Below are 15,043 nucleotides of genomic sequence, written 5' to 3'. Positions count from 1 at the left end.
TGTCCTCAGCACCACTCTACCTGCATCGGTTGACCAGGACTGCTCTGCCATCTTCTCACCAAGAACTACTGTGACTCAGGGGGAGAAGTCCAAACCCTCGGAGAAAAGTTGCTGAACCAAATATCCCGTTGCTACTCAGTTTTTCTGTAATCTCCCTTTTACCACCTGGACTGAAGGTCTCAAAATTCTATCTCCCAGACTCTTTTTGCCTGCTGGGTGCCAGATAAGTTTGCAAACAGGAGGCACCTGTCAGAGAACAGAATGCAAGGAGAAGGCAGAGCTTCAGGGAGGGTTTCCTGGACTCCCGAACTAGCGGCAGGAGTGCGGGCTCCTGATTTCACCCTCATCGACGATGGCGTCAGTTCCAGAAATGTCAGCAATAAGGCCAGGCTTATGAACTTTGGGTGACAGCACCGTGGCACTAGTAGCTCCTCCAGCTCTTTTTATATTTTTTAACCAATTCCCTGTGTTAAATTCTCCTCCATGTGAAATACCTAGCATGGTTTCTGTTTTCCCAACTACTGACCACTATGAACTCCTACCTAAAACATAGAAAAAGAGAAGCCTAGAATCAATCTGAGTCTGTTATCTGAGTTTATTTGGACCTGCTGCTCTCGGCAAACGGATACAAGGTATGGTCCAGGCTGTGACTCTGACCTAGGAGGGTTCATATCACATCTTGGGCAAGATCCCTTGGCTATAGCTCAGTACCCACAGAACTGAAGAGCGAGAATGGCTGCCAGGGAAGACCATGGACAGAGGTGCCGTCCTGAAGACAGCCCTGGGACTGAGGCCAGAGTTGTTACTGTTATATTTCTGCCCCCGGAGGGTAGCATCCAATTTCAGTCTTGCTCCTGAAGTATATGCCCCAGACAATGAACAGTCAGGAACGAGTCCTTGGCATAAGGCACATTCGCAGACTGAGCTGACCAGTTCTCTGGAGGACGGGCAGATACCAACAAGGGAAGAGCCAACCGCCTATGGCAGTTGCTTTAGCACGTCAGTGCCAGAGGTATCTCTGGATCCAGGAACTTTGGGCCTGAGAGCCTGGAGACACAGGCTTGGCTCTATACAACCTTGCTTATGTCAGGTGACCTCTCAGGCCTCATCTGTAGAATAGGGGAAGGGACTAGAATATTCTGTAAGGGTGGGTCCTGGCAGCTCATGAGTAAATGGTTCATGAGTAAATGATCCTCTGGGAGAGTGGTTCTCAACCACTTGGAGGGAGCTTTGGAAAAATACCAGGGTCCCAGTGATTCAGATTTAAATAGAAGCCAGAGTTGAAAAACCACTGTCCCAGAGCAGTCTGCCTCGGTATTTAAAGGGCACAGGAATCCCCTGGGGATCTTATTCACATGTGGATTTTCATCTGCCAGGTGTGGGATGGGTCACAAGATTCTACATTTCTAACAAGCTTCCTGCTGGTGCTAACACTGCTGGTCCAAAGGCACTATTTCTGGCATAAAGGTATTAAAGTTCTTCCCATATTTGATATTTTTTTTAATGTTTATTAATTTTTGAGAGAGAGAGAGAGAGAGACAGTGCGAGAGACGGAGGAGCACAGAGGGAGCCACAGAATCCGAAGCAGGCTCGAGACTCCGAGCTGTCAGCACAGAGCCCGATGTGGGGCTCGAACTGGTGAACCACGAGATCATGACCTGAGCCAATGTCAGACACTTAACTGAGTGAGCCACCCAGGCGCCCCCCCAAGTTTGATATTCTTAAGGCAGATTCTCAAACTTCAGAGCATGAGAATCCCCTGGAGGGCCTAAGGAAATGCCAATTGCTAGACCCCCCACCCCAGGTCTGCTGAATTAGAATCTGCATTTTCACCAAGGTTTCCAGGTGATTCCAATGCACTTTAAAGTTTGAGAAGTACTGCCTTACATCAGGGGCTCTCTTTCAGCCCTTCAGAATGCCCCGGGGGCTCCTTAAAGTGCAAAGCACTGGGCCCCACTCCCAGAGCCTCTGATTCAGCAGATCTGGGGCAATGCCAAGAGTTTGCCTTTCTAAAGAATTCCCAAGTGCTTCTGTAGCTCCCAAGGGCACACCTTAAGAACCATTGCTCAACAAACCCAGAGTCAGGTAACATTTCCAAATCCCAGTTTAGCAAAGGGAGTGCCTGCTGACTGACCATCCCATCGCAGTCTACAACAAATGAACTCCGTCTGTCAGCTCAAAGACACACAGATGTTCTCTGTGGGGCTGTCCTGCAAACGTCAACCACTCTGCTCAGTGCTTTAGGGCAGATCCCTGGACTGAAGCAGCACCCCTGACAGCCTGCCGCGGCCTCAGGAGCAAGCCAAGAAAGAGAGGCATTAGATGCAAGCCCCTGGCCGTGAAGTGGGCTCTAGGATAGAGCCTGAGGTTAGGTCTGGTCTAAGCCACAGGACTAGGGATGAAGAGAGCTTCTGGAAGCAAAGCTGGGTACTTATGCTTTACATTCGGGGTGCTAATGCTTCCTGTAAAATCCACTGTAGGAACCCACCCAAAGCATGCGCTCCTTGAAGATGGGTATTTTCTTACCGACACAGGAGGCTGGGCGGCCGCTCCAGGCCTTGTTGTCCATGCACGTGACCGTCCGCTCCCCTTTCAACGTGTATCCTGGTGAGCAGTAGTACTCACACCGGGAGTTAAAGTAGGCACCATCGACGCACTTAAACCCTCCATTCGCTGGCATGGCCAGAACGGGGCACCGCTTTTCTGAAAAAGAGAAAACCAGACACTCAGCATTTCTTAGTTTTTGTCCATAGAGTTTGAGCCCAGAAACTCCGAAAACACAGAGTGCAAAGCCAATTTAAAGATCACAGATAGAGTGGGTCAGTCAGTTAAGTTTCCGACTTCAGCTCCGTTCATGATCTCACTGTGAGTGAGTTCAAGTCCTGCATCGGGCTCTGTGCCGACAGCTCGGAGCCTAGAGCCTGCATCAAATTCTGTATCTCCCTCTCTCTCTGCTCCTCTCCCACTCATGCTCTATCTCTCTCTGTCTCTCAAAAATAAATAAATGTTAAAAAAAATTTAAAAAGAAGATCACAGATAGAGGGGCGCCTGGGTGGCTCAGTGCGTTAAGCATCCAACTTTGGTTCACGAGTTCAAGCCCCATGTCTGGCTCTGTGCTGACGGCTCGGAGCCTGGAGCCTGCTTCGGATTCTGTGTCTCCCTCTCTCTCTCTCTGCCCCTCTCCTGGTGGTGCTCTGTCTCTCTCTGCCTCTCAAAAATAAATAAGCATAATACAATTTTTAAAAGATCATGGCTAGAACCAGAGAAACCATGGGTGGCTGCTTGTTACAAGGAAGGGCACACAGTTTCATATCAGACTGGCTTGGATTGGCATCCCAGCTAAGTCAGTGTTTCAGGTCAGGTTCCTCAGAAGCAGACCCTGAGGCGTGGATTTGTGTGCAAGTGATTTAGTGAGAAAGTTCTCCCAAGAGAGACCAGCGAGGGGCGGAGAAGGTAGAACAGGGGAAGGAAGGAGGCCAGGCAAGATGGGATCTCAGGCAAAGTCAGCCTTGGCCTGCCCCCGCCCAGGGGAGCTCTGGAGCAGAGTGACCCCGGGGTTTGTCCTGTCTCCACACAAGGAAGTTGGGCACCCATAATCCTTTACCAGTCAGTACTGGGCAGCTCCAGGCCTACTGGGGATGCCCTCCCTGTCAGAACAAAGAGAACAGCCCTCTGAAGGAACACAGTCTCCTCTCTTCCTCTGAAGAAGATCTAACATGCAAGTCAGAAGCTGGGGGATGGACACCCAGAATTGGGAAAACAGGACCCAAGGATATCCGGGCGAAGTACCAAAAATGTCCACTATGTATACAGTCACCCTGTCACATGGTCTGCATAGGCGGGGTCATATGGCTGCAGCCCGGAACCTCAGTTTCCCCAACGATAAAGTTAAGGTACTGGCACCCATGTCAATAGCCTCAATGCAAAAACTGGACATATGTCAAACGCCCAGCATACAACAGGTGCTCAATTAATGGTGGCTGTTTTGAATAACAATGGCACCTGAAATGTGCTTCAACAATGCTGTACCTCTGGCAGTTGCCTGAATGTGATGTGACTTCTCCTCCAGCTAAAAGTGAGCCCCTGAAACGCTCTGCCCATCTTCTTTCTCCCCTGAGGCACGGTCCCTTTCCTGGAATGGCATTCTTCAGTAACTTTCCCGGCCGGCCGGCCTCTGTCAGCTCTGCCCTCTGGGTGAACACTTCTTGTCTCCAGGAACACAAGTCCATGACTTCGCACCTGGTACGTTCTGCACGATTTGCACCCCTGCTCTGCTCTCCGATGCTATTCTGTGAGACCCTTGATGGCAGAGCCTGCATGTGTCTTATATGTTTCGAGATCCCCAATACCTTTTCAGGGTCTAGCACATATTGAAACAAAACCTGTCTGCGGAGCAAACCTCTGTTCTCTCCCCCTTTCTTGAACAGCTGATCACACTGTGGTGTCTGAAAGGTGTTCTCTCCCTTCCACCAAATCTCGCAAACCCACTGGCATCCGCTCACAAGGTCAGTTTTTCTCATTAGAGACCACATAACATTCCGTAAAGAAAAAAAAGCTCTAATCTCATCTCAGAGCAAAAGAACCTTGGTGCTGACGGGCCCCAAAAACCCACCCCACTGGGGCCAAGCTACTCACGCTTGCAGATGACCTTGTCGGACCAGCGCCTGTTTGACTGGCAGATGAGCTGGGAAGAACCGTGCAGCTCATAGCCCTTCCGGCAGCGAATGTCGCACCTGGTTCCCAGGGCTGTTTTGTAGTATCCTCCTTGAGGGGCCCTGCAGTACACATCCCCATACTTCACCTTGATGGGGGAGCACCATGGGGTGTCTGCAGGTCGCAGAAACAAAGGAGGGGAGAAATAGGAAATGACATCTTTAGAAAATGTGTCTCCTCATTCTCAAAGTCCCTGGCTGACTGCACTCTATATTTTGGAATCTCTCAAGGAGTCGTTTAAGGTGTCTCTGGGTGGGGAGGTTACGATGACAGGACTAGGTGTCAGACATATCTGTCTATGGATCCGAGTTCCTCCATTACTAACTGTGTGATCTTGGACAAGTTACTGAACCTCTCTGAGTCAATACCTATACCTCTGTCCCAGGGCTCTTCTAAGGATAAAAAAAAAAAATAATGCATATCAAACACCTAGCACAGTGCCTAGCACATAGCAAATATTCAATACATGCTTGTTCTTGTTGGCATTTCCCTTGAGGAGATAACATAATTCTTCTTTTGAAGGCATTTGATATCATTGTAAACCCTAACCCCAACCATCCATACATAGTGGCAAGGAAGTCCATAATTGGTTAGGTTTTTTTTTCCCAAATCTGCATGCATATTCTCTGTAAAAACTCATAATACTATTTTTACTCATGTGAACAAAGCTGCAATTTCCAAGGTTTTACCACAGGAGATAATTTTGGCTTAAAGTCACAGAACAATCGCTTCCCATAGGGAAGCAACTCCCCTTTTCAGACGTCCCCGGTTAGGCCCCATTCAGGTAAGAAAGTGTCACAAATGGTAAAGTTCCCAAATGGCAAAATTCTGGCGTGTTTTGATTTTTGTCTAGTAGTTGCCCGGAGCACAGCTAGGAGAACGCTGACAAATCAGAGCCTCTCCCCTGTGCCTTTGGAAGGTACTCGCTGAAAGCCATAAAATTGTTAGGGCAAGGCTGGCTCATTGGTGGGGAAGTTCCCACAGTGCCCACTTCACAAACTACCACGAGTGGAGCCTGCCTCGCTCCCAATGCCTCCGAGGGGAGCCCCCTCCCCACAGCTGCCAGGCTCCTCTGCACCTGGGCTGTCCGTGAGTGGGGTGCGTGCGCCATCATGTGGCCAAGGAGGACACCTTGTCTGACTTCCCAAGGAATTTTCTGAGGATGTGTTTCTGACTGCTTCTCAGCCATGAAGACCAAGTCAGGTCCAGGGCGTGTGCACAGACTGTTTTGGGTTTTTTTTTTTCTTTTGTGCTTTCAGAACTTCTTTGGCTAATACTTTCATCATATAATGTTTTTGCAGACGGCTGTCACGTGGGTCCTACAGTCAGGACTCAAGCAAGTATTTCCTGGACTTTCTGGGTAAAAGTCATGTCCTGCAGGCTTGGCCTGAGGCTGATTAAGTTCGACCATGCGGACGCACGGACACAGGCTTCCAGGAGCTTACATCAGGCCTACAGACCTTCCTTGAACAAAGTTTCCTCTTAACACACATTGTATGTGTGAACATTTTTTTTCGTTTTTATTTTGTTAAGTTTTTGTTTATTTATTTATTGGGGGGGGGCAGGGAAAGGAGAGAGTCCCAAGCAGGCTCCATGCTGTCAGCACAGAGCCCAATGTGGGGCTCAAACTCACGAAACCATGAGATCATGACCTGAGCCGAAACCAAGAGTCAGATGCTCAACCAACTGAGCTACTCAGGTGCCCCATGTGCTAGCATTTTTAACTAAGAATAATCTGGACCCTGAAGTAAAGTACAAAACAGCATACATGTCTCCATTATTGTCTTCTAGGTATGAAAGAATTCTTGAAACAATTTTAAATGCCTTGGTCCTTTCTTCAGTGATGGCTCCAGGAAAGCCAGGAAACCAGGAGATTTCACGATCACAGGTATTGATATTTCTTCTGTAATCAAATGATCTTAAGATAAACTCTGGAAAAATCCATAGATGCCTACCACTCAAATAAAACTGAGATTTGGAACCTACTGGCTTCTGTGACTACTAGACGTGAGGTCTGCCTGTCTGTCTGTCTGTCTCCCTCCCTCCTTCCCTCTCTCTGCCTTTCTTTTCCAACTCCAATAGGAAAGATCACCTACAAGGAAATTCCCAAATGCTCTTGCTGTTTTGTCTCAAAGAAGCACTTTCTACAGTTTGTCAGAGGATTTCCATGGTAACTAAAAAAGATCTTAAAAACGACCTGTTGTTTTACCTCTTTATCATCTTCCCCACTCCTTCTCAACTCCTTCACTGCCTCGTTTCCTTTTAGTTTCCCTGCCTGTCCTGTTCTCCTTCTAGACCGCATTGCTTCTGCGCTCCCCATCTCCGGCCTCCTCCTCTTGCCGACTGGGCCCCTTTCCTGCCTTATTTTCTGCCATCTCACATGCCAAACTGTGGAAGCCCGAGAACTGGCCTCCAGGGAGAGAAAGTGAAGCCCGCACTGGGGGTGGGGGAAGGGTGGTGAGGGAGAAGTGAATATGGGGGACACAGAGGGAGAGGAGGAAAACGTACTGAACTAGTCAAGTGTGGGGAGTGTAATACCAGGCAAGGACAGGAGCCCCAGGCATACATTCTAATTCCATCCTCTCCTAGCAATCCTGGACAATTCACTAAACTTTTCAGGGAATCAGATTCCTCAACTCTAAGCCACAGGAGTGGATTAAATTATTTTCAAAGTCCCATCTAGCTTTGAAGCTGTAGGCTTCAAACTCTGCCTTATTCCTTTCCGATCCCCTGCCCATGCCTGCCTCCTTACTCCTTCTTCTGCCTGCTGAGTGGTCTCTCATAACCCTTCCAGCTGAAGGCAAAGCCATTGTGCATTCTGGCTCCCGATCACAACCCCACTGATGTAAAAACGGGAAGAGTGTCCAATTCTTAACTTGTTTTTCACTCAAATGTTGAATACACACCTTCCAGCTTCTGGACTTCTTTTTCAGGAGGGACACGATTCTTGAGGAAGCTAATGCGAAAGCAGCATACCTTCCCTTTAGCACGCGTGTTACGGTCGTCTTTGCCACAAATGTACCCAGGACAAGTATTTAAGGCTGGCAGGTACAGTAGAGGATGACCGGGGTATACATACATCACAAATTCACATATTTCAATACAATATTTTCAGTGCGATTCCTTTCTGTCCCTCGTTCTGAGTCCTCAAATCCTCCTAGAAGTGCTGGCTTCACATCGAAAGCTGCGCTGTTGTCAACATGTGGGGAAAAAAATCTTGTTTTCATTTATTCGCAGAAGGAATGTCTTTGGGTCATTTTCCAAGAAATCTTCTAAGGAAGACACTGTGACAGTTTCACAGCTCTGCCATAATCATAATTAAAATGCTAGTGACTGACTTGAACTTGAAGTGCACAAAAGCACTAGGAGTTAGAGTGAACTAGCAAGATGTTTAACACAGAGGTTTTAGCGAAACAAAGCCCTTACGCTGCTTCAATTAAGATGGGGTTTATTTAGGGAGAACTCTAAATCAGTTATTCAGGAAAGCTTTTTCAGCACCCCCTTGGCCAAAGCGGTAAGCCTCCCAGTTACCCGGAGTTTCTAGGATAGACAGTGTCTTAGAGCGGATGAGTGAGAAGCCAATCTCTGGACACAGAGCTTCAAACATCTGGATTTCACACGTGAATGCAATGTTGGCTAGCTGAAGGACTCTGGGCAACTCACCTGCCCTCTCTAATCTGTGGTTCCTTCATCTATGAATAAGGAATAACAAGATTATCTCAACATGCCCTCCCCCTTCCCTCCATTCATGTGACTGTGCGATGGCATTCCAAGCAAGAGAATCAAAAGCAACGCTTGCCACATTCTGGGAACACAATAAATGTCGTTTACATTTTCCTTTCTTCCTTCTTCTCCTTTAACTCAAAGCACTTATTGTTTATAGACTGTGCGGACACTGTGCAGGGGCCTGGTTAACAATGGTTTGCCTCTAAAGTGTTATGACTTGAAAAAAACAAAAACAAAAAAAACTGGGGTGCCCGGCCTGGCTCAGTCAGAAGAGCATGTGACTCTTGATCTCGGGGTTGTGAGTTTGAGTCCCAAGTCGGGAGTAGAAATTACTAAAATAAACCTGACAATAAAAACAATTTCCTAAGACATATTTGTTCTTAAACACTCATATTTTAGCCATCTAAATATATTGGCACATATTTTAGCCATCTGGTCTACCTTGCACACTTACAGTGCCATGAGGGGAGGATGAACACTGGGAACGCTGAGCTGAGGGCACTGGGCAACTCTACTGCACAAGGGAAGGATCACATGTGCACATATGTGTTTTAGGAAGATTTTTCAAGAAGGGACTCAAGGAAAAAACATTTTTTTAAACCCTCAGTTAATTAAGAAGTGTTAGGAATTGGAATATCTCCTTACCCCAAACACCTAATTAACAAGTTTGTCCTTTGTTTGATTGGTTAGTTCCTGAGGCAATTAATGTACGAGCTGTGCATAGGAATGAGTCTCTGCATTCACAAATCATAAGAAAACGTGGAATGTGGTGGGAAACACAACTGGACAGACACTGGTCATTATATTAGACTGTTCACTCATGTGAAAAACAACCGAAGGACTGGCCGGTACTACCCTGATTCTCTTACAACTTGGACATATCGCGACAGAGCAGGGCAGTGTCCTCTTGCCAGCCTGTGGGCACATTTCTTGGGCAAAAGTTCCGCAACAGAACTTTATTAACCAATTTTTCTTCACATCATCCCTCCACTGAAAAAGGAAGCAGCTTCAGAGAGAAATCACCTAAATGTACCTTCCCTTTTCCCAGGGCTCCCTAAGCTTCAGAGAAATGACTCACCAGTAGAAATATTTGTGGACATACTTACCTGAGCCTGCTTAGAAGTTTCTTGATTAGGCTTTTTATACCTGGTGGGGGGTGGATTGCTGGAAATGTGTAGAGATGGAGTTCTTTATCATTAGAATAAAGTTTCATCTGGCAACACACTCTACTTATCATTTCGGGAGCCAAGCTGGACTCAGCACAGTGAAATGAGCTTATGAAAATCAAGTTTTCCCATTCCCCATTCATCTCAGTACATTAGCAGCACGGGGTCCAGATTCAACCTTAGGTGGTTTACTCTGGACCCTTCTGGCTGTAATGTACGAATCAGGCAGAATTCACGGCTTGATTTTCACTTTCATCAGCTAGAGCTTGGCTTTGCAGAAGTAAGGACAGTAAAGAAATTTACGAGAATAAAATGACCACCGCGGTGCTGAAGGACAGCACTTCAGAGAATTCCAAATGCTTTTTCTTTCTTTCATTTCTCTTCATTTTGTTTTTAAATGGGAGCATATGCTTATTAATTTTTAAATACATTTTTTTTTTTCCCCGACAGGTCATTTGAACTTTAATGCATTGTCTGGTCACTTTATTATAGTCTGCTCTGCAGGGCAAAAAGGAAAGTTTTCCTGGCATCAGCAGGTCCCCATTAGCACAAAAGCAAAGCATTCACCTTTATATCTAGCGTGTGAATACCCGACTTCATCGTCTTCTAGCGGTGAGTCTCCAGATCCTACAATAAAAAAGAACAGAAACTGCAGCAAGGAGAGCCACATGATATGGACGAATATTTTGAAGCACTGCTTTGGCAACAGTCATGCAAGAGGGGCTTATTAGAACGCAGAGCCAAGAGTGAAAGCTTCGGTGGCCATTCACGAAGGGACAGGGGCACCTCTCAGAGTGAACCTGGCTGGGCTGAGATTGCCAGAGCCAATCAGAACGAACCTCCGTCTGCTTTGGAATCACCACAAGCCAACTGGAATTCTGGACTCAGGACAGAAAGTCAACTTCGCTCTGAGAAGACGCCAATGTATATGAATCTCATGCCAGGGGAGACGCAGTAAAATGTGTGTGACTCAGACATGGCCTACGGTTTCTCCGGCAGTCAAAGAAAACCCAGGAGAACCGAGTGTTTGTGGTACCTGAAAATCAGTCCATCTTGTAAAATGAATTTGGGTGGAGGATAAGGAGGCAAATCAAATGTCTAATCTTAATGACAAAAGAAATGCAAAGCTACTTTGATAAATTTGTAGGAAATGAGGGCCGAAGTCAACAATCTGGATGTTTATTTGGAGCCTCTCACCCAGGCATCACTAAAGTAAAGTTTCTTGATGAGTCTTGCTACCCTTGAAAACCACAGCCTTAGAGGGAAAGTCTGTATTCAATTTTAAAATTTAAACTCATTTAGCAGTTGGAACCAAATCATTTTTAGAATATCCAATACCGAATTCCAGTAAGTGGTACAATCTTAATCTTGAAATTGGTATCAGGGCCCAAACTTCAAAACCTTAATCTTAAATTTACATACCTTTCCCTTTAGACTTCCTGGTCTGATCACTGACCATGGAGTTAGCACCATCATGGTCACACATTTACCTAGAGGGACAAGGGCAAGGGCAAGCACACTCTCTATCATGAGGCTTTTCAAATCCCCACACAGGATAAGTGAATGAGTCATGGTCCCTGCTCTACTTATATTCTGGATGAGAGAGAGCATGGAAATTGAAAGTGGGAAGGTGATGAAGGCTGGACCATGTCCATTTGAAAAAAGCCCCTACTCCCCCCACCTAGGGAAGCCCAGTTCTGTGTCTCTCTTTGCTCCAGGTTTCTGGCCACTCAAACAGGTACAAAGCTACGTAAAGTATTCCTCACTCAATAGCAAAAAGTGAACGTGAAGACCAGTATTGCCCTTCAGGAAAGCAACCTAGCTACCCGAATCAAAAGCCTACGTTCAAACCCCTTTATCGAGTCATCCCACTTCTGGGAATCTATCCCAAGGAAATAATATTAAATATAGGAAAAAAAATTTGCACACAAAGATTTCTTTGCAACGTCACTTATAATAGCAGAAGACTATAAACAGACCAAATAGTCAATATTATGGTTAAATAAACCACAGCATATTCATTGGATTATACTATAATGGGTCCATTGAAAATAATGTTTATAAAAAGATACAACAGCATGGGAAAAGGTTATAACATTAAGTAAACAATATGCTATGGCAAAGTTATACAAATGGTGTGATTTATACCAATGTAAAACAACCAAATTCAAAATAAACAATGCTTAGAAGACCTTATGCTAATTGGATGTTTTTCTTCTTTCCCGTCTAAATTTTCTACTATAAACATGTATTACTTTCACAATGGAAAATAAACTTTATTATGCATAGAATTCAGAGAAGCTTAGCTTCCAAAATACATTTTGAATATATTAGAAATGTTTAAGAATCTGCTGTCCCTCTCCTCCCACCCTGCCCCCATTTCTCTCCACATTCAGAGTTGAACTGGATTCCTCAAAGAATTGCTGGATTCTTCAAGCCCATATGGCATAGCTCATATAAAGTGTCAAGAGATCTATTTCATATTAAGAGCACTTCCTTCTTCCCCCAAGTTAGCCTGGCCTCCATATCATCTACCTGGGCAGTAAGAGGCTGTGGACTTATATTCCTGGTTCAAAGCAAAGAAGGCAACTGTCACAGGTTGGGTTCTCTGGGAAGTGGCTTGTGAGATGGCGTATAGCGCACAGGAGGTCTATTAGGGATCAACCCCTGTGAAGGGACTAAGAAGGAAACAGGTTTGGACAGAGGGACAAGTCGAGCTTTGATGTCAGCCCAAGGACACCCTCTCAGGTTGGGTATAAATGGCTGAGCCTTTATATTCCTGCCTCCATCAGCCATAGGATATGGCCCACGTTGGAGGGACATGACCACAGGCAAAGCACTCCCAACAGCTGAGGCAGTCTCTGAAGGGGTTGAAAGCTTATGGCTGACCAAGGCCAGCATTGCCTCCAGCTGAGACCATTGGCCCTTCCTTGAAGGAAGATCTGGTCAGGGCAATCCATGACCACCACAACACTTGCTCATTGACAGATAACTTGAGATATGTAAATGCATGGTGGGGGAGGACACTCCATAGAGAAGGGAAGAGGCTGAGACCTACTGGGGAGGCAGGTGACCCTGGGGTGCACAGTCCCATTTTGCCAGTAGATCAGCATTTTAAGACACATTTGCCACATATTGTTTATTAGAGGGAAAATTAAACATGTGACAATAGGGGAATGAGCAACCACGTTATCCTCTATCAACAAGCTATTATATACCCACTAATCAAGTTTGCAATAGGGAAATGTGTATGAGATACAGCCAAGGAAAAAAGCAAATACTGCAAACTATATACAGAATGAAGCATAAAACTGAATATACACACACATATACATATAATACTGACCATGTAGGTCAAATTTGGAATATGATAAGGTAGGAGGACTAATCAGTGGGGGGAAAGGTCAATAAATATGCTAAGATTAAATGGATATGCATATGAAGAAAAAAATGAGTCCCATCTTGCACCACACCAAAAAAACATTTCCAGAGAGGTTATAGGCCTAAATTTGAAAGCCAAAAATGGGAGAAAAAAATGCTGAATATCTGCATGATCATGAGGTAAGGAAAGACTATTAAAACTTACAAACAATAACCTATAAAGGAAAATACTGCTACACTTCACCACACTAAAATGTAAAAATTCTGGGGATGTCTGGGTGGCTCAGTCGGTTAAGTGTACGACTTCGGCTTAGGTCATTATCTCATGGGTTTGAGCCCCACGCCGGGTTCTGTGCTGACAGTTCAGAGCCTGGAGCCCGCTTCAGATTCTGTATCTCCCTCTCTCTCCGCCTTTCCCCTGCTTGTGTGCTCGCTCTCTCTCTCTCTCTCTCTCAAAACTAAATAAGCTTAAAAAATAAAATAAAATAATAAAATAAAATTAAGTTAAATTAAATTAAATTAAATTAAATGTAAAAATTCGGGGGGCGCCTGGATGGCTCAGTCGGTTAAGTGTCCGACTTCGACTCAGGTCATGATCTCACGGTCTGTGAGTTCGAGCCCCGCATCGGGCTCTGTGCTGACAGCTCAGAGCCTGGAGCCTGTTTCAGATTCTGTGTCTCCCTCTCTCTCTGCCCCTCCCCTGTTCATGCTCTGTCTCTCTCTGTCTCAAAAATAAATAAACGTTAAAAAAAATAATAAAATAAAATAAAATAAAATAAAATAAAATAAAATAAAATGTAAAAATTCGGTGTAATAAGAGACACGTGAACAAAGTTTAAAGACAAGTCCCAGACTGGGAGAAAATATTTGCAATGCATATAATACAGAATTACTATCCAGGATATATGAAGAAAACAGTCCAATGGAAAGAAATGACAAATATGAACAAGTACTCCTGAATTTAAAGCAAATGGGACAAAATGTTACTAGGAAAGACTCCTGAACCTCACTAGTGATCAGGACAATATATATCAAGATACCAATTCACGCCATCAGATTGGCACAAATTTAACTGGCAAGAATGTGTTGATACGGGAAGTCTCAAGTTCTTTTTTTTTTTAATATTTATTTTTGAGAGAGAGACAGAGAGACAGAGTGTGAGTGGAGGAGGGGCAGAGAGAGAGGAAGACATAGAATCTGAAGCAGGCTCTAGGCCCTGAGCTGTCTGCACAGAGCCTGACACGGGGTTCGAACCCATCAACCTACTGAGCCACCCAGGCACACTGGGAACTCTCAAGTTCTGCTGGTGGAGTACAACTGGTACTACTAGGGTGAAGAGAAGCTTTGCACTGCGTTTGAAACTAACCCTTCATATCAGCCATTCCACGTCTAGACATATGCCTCAGGAAAAAGAAAAGAGAAAATCTTGATAATGAGCTGAAAGGAGACAGAGATGGTTCACATGACCACGCTGAACACAGCGCTCTCCCTGGCAGGGGTAAAGCAACCATTTTCTTTTCTTCATTTGTTTCTTTGGATGGCCGGCTCAAACCCAAAGTCAAGCATTCTCACTACTGCTTTTACTTAAATTAGAGACTGCAAGGCAGACATTTCAGATTATCTCAATTCAGAATCCTGGCAGAGGTTACCTTTATTAGCATCTTGATTAGCAGCTCACTTACATTGGTCCATCCCCCTCCGCCTAGATCCCAACCCACCATTATCTGTCTCCCTAGCACTGACAGGCAGCAAACAGCAAATGGCTTTTGCATACTGCAATAACAAGTACGCCAGGGAAGAGGGAGCCCCGCAAAAGCAAGAAGGATCTGTGTTTGCCAAAGACTGCTGACTGTCAGCCTGTCAGCCATTCTCCTCTTTCTTCTTGCTAAAAGACCCCCAGGTTGTGTTCAGCAGCAGTGTGCCCGTCCCCAGGAGATGAACTATAATGGCTGTAAGTCAGGAATTCCCCTTTGCCAACGACTGTTCCAAGGGTAGGCAAGAAACCCAGTATTGGCCAATGGCAAGTAAAAAGAAGTCTGATTTGGGGGGATGGGGCA

General features: G+C 45.4%; 1 protein-coding gene across 3 annotated transcripts in view; it reads right to left on the bottom strand.

Moving 5' to 3' along the window:
* The window catches only part of SRPX (sushi repeat containing protein X-linked), a 111,537-nt gene that overhangs the window by 50,784 nt on the left and 45,710 nt on the right, over positions 1 to 15,043 (bottom strand). The window contains exons 1-4 of one of the 3 annotated variants that reach the window (XM_081793262.1): positions 8,245 to 9,527; positions 7,620 to 7,902; positions 4,636 to 4,827; positions 2,527 to 2,703 (exon numbers count right to left, since the gene is read on the bottom strand). In XM_081793262.1, the coding sequence (XP_081649388.1) occupies positions 2,527 to 2,703; positions 4,636 to 4,827; positions 7,620 to 7,794 (544 nt within the window). In that variant the 5' untranslated portion in view covers positions 7,795 to 7,902; positions 8,245 to 9,527. Of the gene's footprint in view, positions 1 to 2,526; positions 2,704 to 4,635; positions 4,828 to 7,619; positions 7,903 to 8,244; positions 9,528 to 10,172; positions 10,233 to 15,043 lie in introns of those variants that run through there. The other 2 variants (XM_081793263.1, XM_081793264.1) reach the window with 2 other exon arrangements.

Source organism: Panthera onca, chromosome X (assembly GCF_046562875.1).
Source record: "Panthera onca isolate mPanOnc1 chromosome X, mPanOnc1 haplotype 2, whole genome shotgun sequence".
In the NCBI taxonomy this organism is placed as follows: Eukaryota; Metazoa; Chordata; class Mammalia; order Carnivora; family Felidae; genus Panthera; species Panthera onca.
Note: the sequence above shows the minus strand (reverse complement) of the source record. Positions and strands in the feature narration are given on the sequence as shown.